The following is a 13,537-nucleotide window of genomic DNA, read 5'->3' as shown; positions in this document are numbered from 1 at the left end:
GGGAATGGACGTCCAGGGTGCAGGTTTCACCTTGTGCTGCAAGAATTCTGATTCACTGGCATCAGTACGGATCCGTCCAGTGAAGGAGGGTATGAGATGTAAGGTACAGTACATACATCACAGGTCGCCCTTAGAGAGCGGTACAGGGTCTGGCCTTTCAGTTGATCTTTCCTGCGTAATCCGCATTACTGATCCTCATCCCCTTCTCGAGTTGGTTACCTGTTACGGCTCACTAACGACATAGCGGCATGCACTGCGCCTGCTCCTCGACCAACTGCCGTTGTCCGAGACAGCTGGAAGCTCAGCACGGCATCCATCGGCGGCGTTGGCGGGCTGTCTCTCGCCCTCGGCCTGCGATCCTGCCGGATTACCAATTCCTCTCTGCCTGCGCCCAGCGTCGCTCATTTCCGATCCCAACCCAGGGGGCCTCGGTCCATCCACCATGGGAACCGGCCCGCCCCGTTTCGGGCAGATTGGTTTCAATGACATTCCGAGGCTGGTGGGATTCGGCTCATTGCTCATTGCTTCAAGGCCTTCCTCTTGGACCTTGCTTCGGCAATGATAGGTAGCTTTTCATTCACATCATTGCAGTTTACCTTTCCCCTTTTTCGGGTCGCTTGCCGTTTTCATGCGGTTTCCATTCCACGCATTCTTGCGTTGGTTCCTGGTTCCTTGGTCACTTAGCTTGCCCCCCGGCCGTGCTTCCGGGATTTGACGAGGTTTGAGGGTCCGCCCGTCCTGCAACGCGTTGCAGCAACGGACGTCATCTGCTTCCTTCCCCAGCCCAAGCCCGTTTTAGCTTCCGGTAGCCGGGATCAGGTTGCGGCGTCTTTGATCGCATTTGCCCGGCAAATACAAAGTACCCCTCCTTGATAAATCCCCCGCGAGCTCCCGAGCCGCAAACTGGACTGGAAGACGAGCCATCAACGCGCGGCCCGTTCAAACACGGCCGTGCCCTCTTGACCCATCCCCCCATTCATCCATTGGCCCATTGTCCGTTAACCATCGCTATTGTACGCGAGTACTGTATGCACAGTACCTGTCCCCTCCTCACCGAGGACCCGCTCCACCTTCGAGGCCGTGTTCATCGGTTCTGATCTCGCATCTACGCCCTCCTCCTCGAACTTCCCACCGCCGACCCCTCATTCTGTTCTCTGCAGTCTCGCGGACCACGACGGGTCTCGGTGATCTGATAGCGACGCCTTGCGCCTTTGTTTGCCCCGCATCAAGAACCTAGCCAGTCACCAGTTGGGTACCTGCTCGAGACCTGAAAGTTCGAAGGACCACCCACGTGTGGCTCTCCACACCACACCGGACGGCGGCCGCTGGGCAGCCGCCGCTTATAAGTTATAAGTCGCCGGGTTGCTCGCAAGAGCGATTCTCAGCCCCCGCCCCCGCACCGGCCTTCTCGGCCACCGGAAACGACATGGCGGCCACAGTCGCGCACTCGCAGCACGCACCACCGCCCGGGCTGCACCCCTTACAAACGGCACCGGTGAAAGCCGCCGGCAGTGGGCAGGAGCCGACACAAGAGAAGAATATCCTCGACGACAAGCCATTTGACATTGGCGCCGGGAGGCTATCAGCGAGCGACTTCGTCCGGGTGCGGACATTAGGGACAGGTACCTACACTCCTTCTCCCAACCCGCCGTCCCATTATCCAAACGACTGACCCCGGGGCTCAGGGACCTTCGCCCGCGTCTGTCTCGTCCGGCCGTCCCACGGCACCGAGGCTGACCGCAGCAAGGTGTATGCGCTCAAGATCCTCCGCAAAACCGAGGGTAGGCTTTCTTTCCCCAGGCGCTCTCGTCGGCGCGCTCGGCGCATGGAACACTAAAACCCGGCCGCAGTGATCAAGCAGAAGCAGCTCGATCATGTGCGTCACGAGCGCCAGATATTGGCCGACGTACGGGGCCACCCCTTTATCACCAACTTCCTCGCGTCCTTCGCCGATCACGACTTTCTCTATTTCCTCCTCGACTACGTGCCCGGCGGCGAGCTCTTCACCTACGTGCGCAAGTTCCGCCGCTTCGACGAGGACACGGCCCGCTTCTACGCCGCCGAGATCGTGCTGGTCCTCGAGCACCTGCACGAGGAGCAAGGCGGCGTCGCCTACCGGGACCTGAAGCCCGAGAACCTGCTGCTCGACGCCGAGGGCCACATCAAGCTGGTCGACTTTGGCTTCGCCGTGCGGCTCGGGAATAACGAATCCGGCCACCCCGTCGAGACCTACACCATGTGCGGCACCCCCGAGTACATCGCGCCCGAGGTGATCCATAACAAGGGCCACACCACCGCGGTCGACTGGTGGGCGCTGGGCATCCTCATCTACGAGTTCCTGATGGGCTTCCCGCCGTTTTGGCACTCCAACAAGATGGAGCTATTCAAACAGTCCGTTCCCCCCCTTCTATCCACCCGCTGTCCCCATCTACCCCATATACCTCCAACTAAATCCCGTCTTCTCTTTTTTTGCGCCCTACAGAATCGTCGAAAAACCCGTCGTCTTTCCGAGCGAGCCGCCCGTCAGCGCCGCCGCGCAGGACATCATCCGGCAGCTGTGCACCGTCGACCGCTCGCGCCGGCTGGGCAACATCTCGGGCGGCGCCGCCCGCGTCAAGGAGCACCCCTTCTTCGCCGCCGTCGACTGGGACGCCGTCTACCACAAGCGCCGCCCGGGCCCCATCATCCCCCCCGTCCGCTTCCCCGGCGACACCCAGTGCTTCGACGTCTGGCCCGAGGAGGACGAGCACTGGGACGAGTACACCGACGAGCTGGCGGAGCGGTATGAGGCGTGCTTTAGCGATTTTTAGAGCTGGGCTGGCGAGGGGAGTAAAACTCTCTCCTTTTTTTTTCCCACTCTCTTTTCTTCATGCTTGAGGTTCTTGGCTGGGTTCTGTTTTTGGTGCGAATACCCGGTTGTGGCGGCGGCGGCGGCGGTGGTGGTCGTGGTCAGGACTGGCTAGGTCGGCGGCATGCATGCCTCGGTTCTTGCAGCTTCAGAGCAGGCAGGGGAAGAAGGGGAACAACCCATTAAGCGGGCAGAAAGAAGGGCCGAGCCGTCCTGGAGACGCGCGGTTCTTTGCTTTTTCTACGTCTCAACGCAGCAGCAGCAGCAGCAGCAGCAGCAGCAGCATGTCGTCGGGGGGCGCCGGCATTTATGGCTTCCCGGGCGGCGGTACCATGAGAGGGCGTTCGGTTGAGCCGCTGAATCGTGGTACATGGTATGTACATACATGGGGAGGCCGGAAGGTACGGGTGGATTCGAGTGCGTCTTGGGAGGCGTTCCGCGAGGTTACGAGGTACTTTCCATCGACATCTTGCCTTGGGAAGAAGACAGGGGAGCAAGCTGGTTGATGGGCGGAGGGGGAAGACCTGCTGGGACGATAAACTACCTACGTTACCGAACCTATGAAGGCTGATGCCGCGAATACGACTCCTAATTATGCAATGCTCCTGCTTGTTCACGACGTCCCCTAAGCCGTGTTCCATCTGCTCGTCCAAGTCTTTGTCCCGGGATTCGGAAATCTGAGGGTGGTCGGGGGAGAGATTGCGTTCGTGGAGCCGAGGGCGCCCATTGCAATGCCAACAAAACTGTTACTCTGCCACAGTCCTCCCGTAACCTAAGCCAGATACAACGTGATACTAGGACAATCCATACGGACACCGCAGCTCTAGACCTCTATAACCAGCCCACAGATAACACACCGACAGGGCGGACGGGTAAAGTACACCCGCCGTGCCTTTCGCACGACGCCCCCTGGCTCCAAGCGCCCCCCAACCGTGTAGGGTATATAAGGTATATAAACTCTATACCACACCCAACGCCAGACAGACAAGTGCGAACTCCACGCTCACCAAGCCCGCCACAACCACCAACCGCCCACGCCCACCGCCAGCGCCGTAGCAAGCAGCAGCGCGCCCTCGCGCGTGCTCCACACGTACGCCGACCAGCCGATGACCAGCTCCTTCCTCCGCGCCGCCGCCCGGCGCTCCCACGCATGCACGTCCACCGGCACAGGCAGCCTGAGCCGCGGATCCAGCTTCGCCGCCGCCGCCCTTTCCGCTTCCGCTTCCGCCTCCGCCTCCGCCACCATCTCAGGCGGCGGCCGCATCTCGTCCTCGCCCAGAACCGGCACGCGCGCGCGGAAGAAGACGGCGCGGTGGTCGCTCGTCCTGACGACGGGCAGCGCATCGTACGCCCGCACGTCCACCCGCAGCATCGGCCCGTCGTCGCCGTGTCCGTGTCCATGTCCATGTCCATCGGCGGCGGCCGCCTTCGCCGCCGCCCACGCCGGCACGTCCAGGTACAGCACGCGGTCGCACCAGCTGGGCCAGCGGTGCGGCGCGAACTGCCACGGCACCACCTCCGCCTCGGCCTCGGCCTCGGCCTCGGCCTGCCCATCATCCCCCGACGCGGCAGGCGGCAGCACGTCGAGCTTGTACGTCGGAGCGAAGCGCACCTCGGCCTCGCTCAGCCCGTGCATCGTCCGGCCGGCCTCTCGCTCGCGCGTGAGCTGGTCGCGCGCGAAGAAGGCCGGGAAGTAGTGCTCCGAGGCCGGGTCGAGCGAGGGGAAGGCGGCGAGCGGCGGCGGGGTGGTGGAGCCGATGCGGTAGTTGAGGTCGCCGGCCACGAAGAGGTGGGCGGTCGGTTTGTAGACGGAGAGGGCGTGCAGCGCCGCGCGGGCTTCGCGGTCGTACGGGGGTGGCGGTGTTGTTGTTGTTGTCGTTGTTGTTGGGAGCAGCGGGTGCGTATCGCCGTCTTCGTCTTCTTCTCCGTCCGATTCTGGCTCTTCCTCGGACGGGTCCGGGCTGTCGCCCGTCGGTAGGCGGGTGGGCCGCGGTGGTGGCGGCGGCGGCGGGGCGATGTCGCCTGCGCCGGAGCGGTCCGGGGTCGGAGGGAGGGACGGGTCGGCGGGGGGGAAGAGGCCCGGCAGGACGGCGCGCGGGTTGGCGAAGGTCAGGCCGGACACGATGCTGCGCCAGTTGGAGTTGCGCTTCTTGAGGTTCCACTCCATGGCGGCGAGGTGGGCGGCGACGAAGGTGAGCTCGGTGGTTCTGGGCGTGCCGCCGCTTGATGCACTGTCCGACCATGTCACGCGCAGGCCGACGGCGCCCTTGTTGCCTATGTCGGCGGCGCCGAAGCCGCACTCGGCCTCCTCGATCTTGCGGATGGCGGCCGGGTCGCGGGCGTACAGCAATATGGACGTCATACCGACGTTCTTGGATCGGACCAGCGTGTACGGCGGGCGGGCCGCGGAGGAAGACGAGGAGGCATCTCGGTCATTGGCGTCATCGGCAGCAGCCGCAAGCACGCGCTCGGACGCGAGGTTGAGCGCCTCGCCGAAGCGCGCGTAGTAGGGATTCAGAAAGTACGAGCCGATAAAGGCGTACGAGAGGGGAGCGACCTCCTGCAGCGAGCTAAATGCGAGCGAGTCACAAAAACGTAAGCAAGGATACATAGCATCGCACAAACAGCTACACCAGCATCGCCAGTCTCTGCACCCGACTGCGTGCAACTGCGACGGGCAGCGACGCCTGCTCTTAGACGGCGCGTTTTGGGCCACACTCCACTCTGTTTCACTCACAAGACAACAAGGTCGGGCAGGCCCGTGGCATTCTGCGTCAGGGCGCCATACAGGTGCGCAGCGAACACAGACGTGTTGATCAGATTCTTGGCGCAGTTGAAGGTGAGAATGAACAAGTCGAGCGTGGACGGCGTCATGGTCGTGGCGTCGAGGGTGGAGGTGGTCGGGGGCTTCATCCCGAATCCCGCACGTCGAACAAGAAACGGCGTGGCGGGGCGGGTTTTGGAGTTCCGAGACGGCGGTTGGCGCCAACCGCTGCAAACGTTTCTTTGTTTGGAGGGACGGAGCCCAGTTAACGTTAACTAGCGCAGGAGACGGAAACAGGCAGGCGGTGGCCACGGCTGTGTGTTTGGAAGCAGAGCGGCAGGCAAACAGCTCTGCATGTCGCTCCTGTCGGCAGGCGCACCCATCATATACCGAACAAGTACGGACTACCTTACCTTACCTCGAGCCGGTGTAGCCCGTAAGATTTGAGGAGCCTCGCAATCTGCCTTCGCCTGTATCCGTACAGCCTCCCAACACGGCTCATTTGGGCGCCGTCAAATTTGCCGAGGAGGCTGAGCACATAGACTAGCTTCCCGGCTTACGAGCCCTCGCGTGATGCAAGGGGGAGGGGGAGGGGAACGGGGTTGCTTGACGGGGCCATGGTATAGTGCACACGATGTAATGCAACGAAGAGTCAAAAGCAAAGAGCAAGACTGGATTTATGAAAATTATCTGGTATGCACCACCGGCAGTAAACCGCGCAGCTGTCGAGAGTCAAGAGTGCAAGCTGGCAGGCCGGAACCAGGCACAGCCGGGACTCCCAAACGCCGCTGTCATCGTAATCAGGCCAGGCAAAGACAGCGGCCGTGTGTCGAGAGGCCGCTCGCATCCTGTGACCACTCCGCCTGCCCCCCCGAAGCCGAGGCCCTGGGCCGATTGAGAAGATGGCCGTCGATAGTCCACCCCACCCCACCGACCGACACAAACCTATTGAACCTTCAACCCACTGCTGAGTAAACGACTAGCGAGCAAAAGATAGCTGTTGTGCCGGCCCTCTTGGCCATCAAGCATCCCCTGACTCCGCCGCAAAGGCCAGGATGCTCCGCCATGACGATACAAGACAGGCCAACCCACGGTTTCCACCGGCGTGCAGGCCAGGAATCGCTTCGTCCCCTAAAGCCTCCCCACAAGCGATTCCCGGTGCGATAAGTGCAAACTGTTGCCAAAGGAAAAAAAAAAAAAAAACGCAAGACGACGGAATAACAGAAAAATGGAAGGGGGTTCTGAGTTGAGTGTGCTGTGAATGGTGCGATTGTTGCGAATGACCGAGTCCCTTGCGACGCTGAGACATGGGTAGCGGCTGACCCAAACAGCCCGCTCCACCTCCGGTCCATTCCCATCGTTAGACCATTTGCTTCCAACCTTGCGGCATGAGCAGAGTGCTCCGACACCCCGAGAACATCAGAGTGCCGGGCATGCCGTTCGGGTAGAGTCCGATCCGGACAGCGAAGCCGGGTGAGAGGCCGTGGGGCCGCCACCCGAAAACGCGCCAGAACAGGATATCATCCGAGCCATGGAAAAGGTCAAACGAAACGATGAGATGCCGAAGGAAAAATCGAGGGGAGAAAAACGATCCCAAGATGCTGGTGCAGAGGGCGGCGTGTACCTGCTTATCGATGCTGATCTGGTCTCGGCAGAGCAAAAGCTGCTTCCGCACGGGGACCACGGCGGTCGGGGCGAGAGCCACGCCACCGAAGGGCCTCGCCTTGCCAGTCGACGAAAAACATACTCGCAACACAGCCCAAAGGGAGGCGCCGAGATCCGATGGGACATTCAGTCGCTTCAGTCCATGGGCCGGTACTTGTTGGAAGCGTATCCCGAGCCAGCGCCCTGAGCCTTAGCAGCGGAGCGCAGCCTGTTATCGCAAACTGATTGTCAGCATTCCACGTCAGCATTGTACCTCCGGTCAGCGTTGATGAGCACACCAGACGTCGAAGGAAATATGATTCCTTACTAGGAATGCTGTTGGGCTAGGCTTGGTAGTCACTCACATCCTGTCGCTCCCACCGACGGCACGGTTGGTGTCCTGGGCATCTGCGGTAAGCTGCTTCCTGGCCCCGCGGGGCAGAGCCTGCTGCGCCTCCTTGCGGGCAGACGCCTGCTGCGAATCCTTTTGGTCCTGGACCGCCTGGTTGGTGGTGTTGCCGGCCGCCTGCTGGATGGCCTGCGCGTTCTTCTGGTATTTGTAGACGGTCCAGTCGAAGACGTAGTCATACTGGAAGCCCTCGCGCACAAACAGGTCGCGGAAGATCTTGCGCAGGTAGCTGTAGTCGGGCTTGTCGTCGAAGCGGAGCGACCGGGTGTAGTTCAGGTAAATGGCGAACTCATTGGGGAAGCCGCGGCAGAGGACGTCGGTGGGCGTCGTCATCTTCTTCTCCATGATGCGGTCGTACTTCTGCTTCTTGGTGGCAGCCTTCAGACCCTGCCACGGGAGCGAGCCACGGCAGAAGTAGAGCATAACGTAGCCCAGCGACTCCATGTCATCACGCCGGGACTGCTCGACACCAAGGTGGGTGTTGATCGAAGCATAGCGGGCCGTGCCCGTCAGGTTCTTGTTCTCTCTGTACGGGATGTGGAAGTGCGTCTTCGGGTCGCGGTACTTCTTGGCGAGACCGAAGTCGATGACGTTGACCTGGTTGCCACGCTTGCCGATGCCCATCAGGAAGTTGTCGGGCTTGATGTCACGGTGGATGAACGACTTGGCGTGGATGTACTCGATACGCGAGATCAGCTGGTCGGCGAGCAGCAGGACCGTCTTCAGCGAGAACTTGCGGTTGCAGAAGTTGAACAGATCCTCCAAGCTAGGTCCCAGGAGGTCGAGGACCATGGCATTGTAATCGCACTCGGTGCCAAACCAGCGAACGAACGGGATGCCGACGCCGCCAGCGAGCGACTTGTAGACGCGAGCCTCGTACTCGAGCTGCGGGTGCTTGGCCTTGACGCTCTCGAGCTTGATGGCGATCTCCTCGCCCGAGATGATGTTAGTTCCGAGGTAGATGTCTCCGAACGAGCCGGAACCGATCTTGCGGCCGATCCGGTACTTGTTCCCGACGCGAAGATCCTGCTGCACATTAGTTTATCGGTCCAAGCTTGATTTCAATCACAAGAGGCTCCAGGCTTGCGTTCGCGTTGCCCGTCGCTGACAGCAGGAAGCCATCGAAAATGCGGCCATTACGCCAGGGAAGCCTTGTCGCCTCTGAACACATCCTGAACTGTTCGGGGGCTCGTACCATAGTCGTCATTTTGTCGGTGCGGGAGCGCTCCTCCTCGATCGTGACAGTATGAAGCTGGTTTTGGAGAGATCACTGGAGGTTTCTGCGGAATGCAATTATCAGTTTCAGCCTCCTCTTTGAACGGGGAAACACAGGCAAAGCAGTGAGAAATTTGTAGCAGGATGGTGAGCCAGGAAGGTCGCAGACCGCAGGTCGACCGGAAATTCAGCTTCTTCTGCCTCGCCAAGGACTCGGTTCCTCGAGTTGAGGGTTTTGCTGGACAGTTCGAAAATGATTCCCGGCTTTCGAAATGAAAACGATAAAAAAAAATGTGATGTCGAGAAACTGAGAGCCGCTTGCTTACCTGTCAAAATCGTCGATCGTGGTCCCGATGCACGATGCAGAGCGGGAAGTTGGCTGGGTCGGAAATGAGGGGAGAAATTGTGACGCCGATGTGAGGTGGCAATCGAGAACGACAATCGGGGAGTGGAAAAGGAAAAGCTGAGGGCAAAACTGAATGGAAATTAAGATACGAAAATCGGGCTTCGCTGCACGTTGTGAGCCTAGCCCTCAAAAGGTGTCTGGATCCGGTGACGTGACAGAAGGCGGAGAGCGGTGTGGTGGGTTTTGGCGAGGGAAGAGGCGGGAATGGAAAGGCAGGAAGAGGAGAGAAACGGTGGTGAGAGAGGTCGCCGCAAGCGCGCACTGAAAGTTAAGCTGGGGCAAATGGACGGAAATGGCTGCAGCAGGGGCGGGCGCCAGTCGCTGGCCTTGCCGCGGCCAGTCGCTCCACCGTGCGCCTGCGCCAACCGAGACGCCGTGGGCACAGTGCGAGACGGCAACCATGTACATAGGCAGCGAGTTGGGCAGGCACCGAGCTGGAGGCAATCCGCTTTGTTTGGGCAGGCGATGCCCAATGGCAGGGCAATGCGAACCACTGGCGCTTCCTCCCTTCTCAGCCCCCTCATCTGCCTCGTTTCCAGCGGGCTCGATCCGGACCAGCCGTGCCAGCGCAGCAGAGCAGCAGCTCGAGCCAGCTGTATAGTGGCGTCTTCCGTGCCGGCCTGCATTGTTTGCGAAAGTTGGTCACATTGGATGGTGGCCATCGACCTCTGTGACACCACCATTTACGGGTATCTGCTCCGTCTGGTCCTGGACTGTTACGAGGCTCGCGACTTAATGCTAACTAATTGCTCAGGCACCGAGCTGACTCTGTCTAATGGCCAGGGGGAGATCCGCTTCTTTTCTCCGCTTGGGCAGACATGCTGACGCAGGCCACGGGCGACCCTCGCGACCAAGCAGCTTCCCGAAGATCAAAGCAAAGAGCGCAAGGAAGGCAGGCATTTGAATGGAGCACCCCAGTTTGCCTGCCGGCTGGAGTTGCTGAGGGACGGATACACAGTCGTGAATTACGCGATTTGACAGTTGCTGCGACCCGACAGGCTGGACCCGGCATCCTCTTGCATTTCTAACAGTTAAGAGTTAATGCATACATAAGGTAAGGTACCTACCTACCAGTAAGAAACCCCATTTTTGCAAACTCGGTGCCTCGAAGTCGGGTTAACGAAAGCCCATCGAACCCTCGTCAAAGCGCTTCCCAGGTGCTGAGGGATGACATCCGCATTGACGCGGTCAATCCGTACAGTGGAGTACGCCCTAATACGAACTGTAGAGCGGCTATCTGGCCGGACTTGGGGGTTGCGCCGCACGCGCCCGTCGGACCATGGCATAACGGAAAGCAAATTGCCTACTATGCGAGCAGAAGCAAAAGAGACAAGAAGGAAAAGTGCCATTGCCAACAGAAGCGGGCGAAATTGAAGAGGAAGGGGAAAAACTGGATCCTCCATGGAATAGAAAACAACGCAAGAAAAGCTACGTTGGTGGCGGCGGCAAAACCAACGTTCGAGATCTGGTGATCGCCTGCCTGCGGAACTTCCAGCCAGTATTCCATATTCGGAAACTTCACGCCAGCGGACGACGGAGTACAGGACGGATTAGCGACAACCTGGAAGGTCACAGGAAAGGGCGCCCACGCCCTTTGATGAGGTGCGAACCCCCCTGCCACCGAAAACCCGTGGGCCGCGCCCCACTGAGCACAGAACATCGATCGAGAGCGACGTCCCTTGAACACTGCCGAGAACACTTCTGGAGGATCCACCGCAGCCGAGAAGCAGCCATCCAACATAACGTTATTTGCTTCTGACGTATGGTGTTTCCGGGTGCGGCAGCATTCCTACCTACCTACCTCGACAACGAGGATGGTAGGTGCGCACAAATCATAGTAGGTGTACACTATAGCACACGCAGTTATCAGCTATAGCAAAAGGGTCTGATTTCGGTAGACTTCCAGGTTGGTACCGGTAACCTTCCTTACCGAGGTGGGCGGTGGAGGCCGCATTCCTCAGGTGCCAGCCCTTGCTGGGGTTGTGAGCGACCTCAGCGCGACAGCCACGACACCCAAACAGGTCAGCCCACAACCCCAAAAGATCACAGCAGCTCGCAGACTCCCTGAGCACAGAGCCCGGTCAACGGCAATCTGGGCGATCATGTGCGCTCCTGCCTTTTGTTCCATGCATCGGCCCAACAAGCCTCGAGGACGCGAAGTCGAATCCGGGACCGGCGGGCGCCACCCCACGCCACATTCCATCTCCGCGTAATGTACGCCACCGGTCTCTGCTGTGGCAGGCGACGGGCCGCTGTCTCACCGGCGATCCCGGAGGAGCTAGTGGCCCGCGGACCAGGGCGTCGGGGTCGATCTCGCAGATGCTGAGTTCCAACCGGCACCAGAGCTCAGCGATGACGGATTACTGTGTACACAGTAAGAAATGCTCTAACTCAAAACGATGCCGTGCACCCGTCCGGGCATCTCGTCTTTCTCGGTATCCTTTACGCCCGGTATCCGCGATCTCGCGCCGAGTCATCCAGCTACAACCGCTTCGTGTCGCCTGTCAGGGGCCGTACTGGGTAGGACAAGCTGACACGTATCAAGCTTCCAGGTTGGAGCTGGGAACTTGATTTGGATTCCCTCCCAGCCATCCTCCTCCTATCATCAGCTCCTGCGGGAGCCTAATCCGGCCACGAAGTCGACAACCGCATTAGACGGTCTCAGACAGGAATCTCAGATTGCTGCTTCTTGGGTCGTCTAGCCGAGTCTGCTGCTCTACTGCTGGAACATGCAGGAAAGCAAGTGCCCACGATCAAGGGCCCGGATTGGTCTACGACTTCTGAATGCATTTTGTGTCACGCGTGGTATGGGTCGGCCACGCATGCAGTCCTGTGTCGCATAGGTACGTTGAACTTGGGGGTTGCCGCTCCGGGAAACAAAGCTGAGTACAGGAAGTGTTCCCACTATAACAGGATCTTCGGACGTCCGTGAAGGCCTGGCTTGACAAGAATGCTGCACTTCGACGATAAGCAGCAACTGTCACGATGCCACGTTCCATCTCGGGTATCGACGAAGTATGTCCCACAAGCAAACTACGTCGGTGAAAGGAAAGAAAGCTCTAGTACAGCTCGAGTATCAGCAATCGGAAGCCCTTGATTGACGGATCGAGTCCTCTCCTTATATCCAATCAGCTGAAGCTTGCTTGGAAGACATCAACAACGCCGTCTCTTCAGATGGCCGATCTGGAAAACAGGCCAGTACGCCGCCATCGGCAACGAAAGCCACTGCTTTCATTGCCTTCACCGCTGAACGGACAAGGAAAACCATGGTACTGTCCTGGTTGCTCCCAAAACCGAAGTGGACTTGCTACAATGGTCCGCATCAGCTACTCGAGAAGCAACCATATCTGTTTCCATGTTACGCCGAAGTCAGCCTTGGCCAGCGCTGCATCAGGTGGTTCAGGTGAATACAGAGGCACGTGTATTATGGCCGCAGGTCAGTGAGGACGGCGTCTTGGGATGCGGCGGATGGCCAAGTTCAAAGACAAGTCTGTATACCGTTTTCCGCCAAATGATGACGTGGACCGTCGATGCAAAGGAATGGATAGTATCTTTTGTTGGTTTTCTCTGACGTTTCCGTGTTGGCTACCCCATCAGGAGGAGTGTTCCTGTTGGAAGCTCCTCTCCCTCAGCCGTCCCCAGTGACGCACCCCACACCGGCTGGCCGGAATCGGAAAGCGGGGCCGCGGAATGAGATCGGAAAGGCGACCCGATGTTGGCCCCTTTTCAACAAGATGTCCTGTAAACAGCCAGGGGTTATTCCCCTGGCTGCTCGCCATCCACCCCAGGGCCCAACAGCAGCAAAAGACGGGAAGCACAGGGAACAGAGCCGCCGAGACACATCCGCTAGTTATCGGCCAATGCGAGTGAAGACGACATACACCAACAGGGCCCGTTTGCGGGGCACCATACACTTCACTAAAAGGGGGCAGTTGGTGTTGGCCTCAGAGAGGTAGTTCATTCGGGGTCTTCTTTCCCGGTGTAGTTCCTGATTAAAGTACGGAGATTGATCATGCAGTAGGCTGGCATCGTCCGCCTGCATTCCACGCGTTTTATGGCAGCTTGACAGTTTCAGAATGGTGTAAAAGACAGGAGAGCTTAAGGTAAGCTTCTTTAAAGTGCTCCACAACAACCTGGAAGTCAGATGCAATTACGTTGCGTGCCTGCTAGTCAGGGAGCAACAGCGGGGAGCTGACGGTGGTAGTGTAGAAGCCAGTTGCCGGTTACGGAAGCTCTGGTTCCTGGTGAGAT

At 59.3% G+C, this 13,537-nt stretch overlaps 4 protein-coding genes across 4 annotated transcripts; 1 reads left to right on the top strand and 3 right to left on the bottom strand.

The window, feature by feature from the left end:
- Window positions 1–39: 39 nt before the first annotated feature.
- THITE_2112050 (uncharacterized protein) lies at window positions 40–502 on the bottom strand. Its single transcript, XM_003651527.1, has one exon. It carries the CDS (start codon window positions 487–489, stop codon window positions 223–225), a length of 267 nt encoding a protein of 88 aa, XP_003651575.1. The 5' UTR covers window positions 490–502; the 3' UTR covers window positions 40–222.
- Window positions 503–1,201: 699 nt separating this feature from the next.
- On the top strand, window positions 1,202–2,920 carry THITE_2112048 (uncharacterized protein). The gene is made up of 4 exons (XM_003651526.1): window positions 1,202–1,622; window positions 1,686–1,781; window positions 1,851–2,391; window positions 2,483–2,920. The coding sequence occupies exons 1-4, from the start codon at window positions 1,427–1,429 to the stop codon at window positions 2,808–2,810; spliced, it is 1,161 nt and encodes a 386-aa protein (XP_003651574.1). The 5' UTR covers window positions 1,202–1,426; the 3' UTR covers window positions 2,811–2,920.
- Window positions 2,921–3,670: 750 nt separating this feature from the next.
- On the bottom strand, window positions 3,671–5,838 carry THITE_2112046 (uncharacterized protein). The gene is made up of 2 exons (XM_003651525.1): window positions 5,586–5,838; window positions 3,671–5,418 (listed from the first exon to the last, which is right to left on the bottom strand). Exons 1-2 carry the CDS (start codon window positions 5,759–5,761, stop codon window positions 3,852–3,854), a joined length of 1,743 nt encoding a protein of 580 aa, XP_003651573.1. The 5' UTR covers window positions 5,762–5,838; the 3' UTR covers window positions 3,671–3,851.
- Window positions 5,839–7,579: 1,741 nt separating this feature from the next.
- Window positions 7,580–9,269, bottom strand: THITE_2112039 (uncharacterized protein). Its single transcript, XM_003651524.1, has 3 exons — window positions 9,207–9,269; window positions 8,861–8,945; window positions 7,580–8,691 (listed from the first exon to the last, which is right to left on the bottom strand). The coding sequence occupies exons 2-3, from the start codon at window positions 8,870–8,872 to the stop codon at window positions 7,618–7,620; spliced, it is 1,086 nt and encodes a 361-aa protein (XP_003651572.1). The 5' UTR covers window positions 8,873–8,945; window positions 9,207–9,269; the 3' UTR covers window positions 7,580–7,617.
- Window positions 9,270–13,537: the final 4,268 nt, after the last annotated feature.

This window comes from Thermothielavioides terrestris, chromosome 2 (genome assembly GCF_000226115.1).
Source record: "Thermothielavioides terrestris NRRL 8126 chromosome 2, complete sequence".
Lineage (NCBI taxonomy): Eukaryota > Fungi > Ascomycota > Sordariomycetes > Sordariales > Chaetomiaceae > Thermothielavioides > Thermothielavioides terrestris.
Note: the sequence above shows the minus strand (reverse complement) of the source record. Positions and strands in the feature narration are given on the sequence as shown.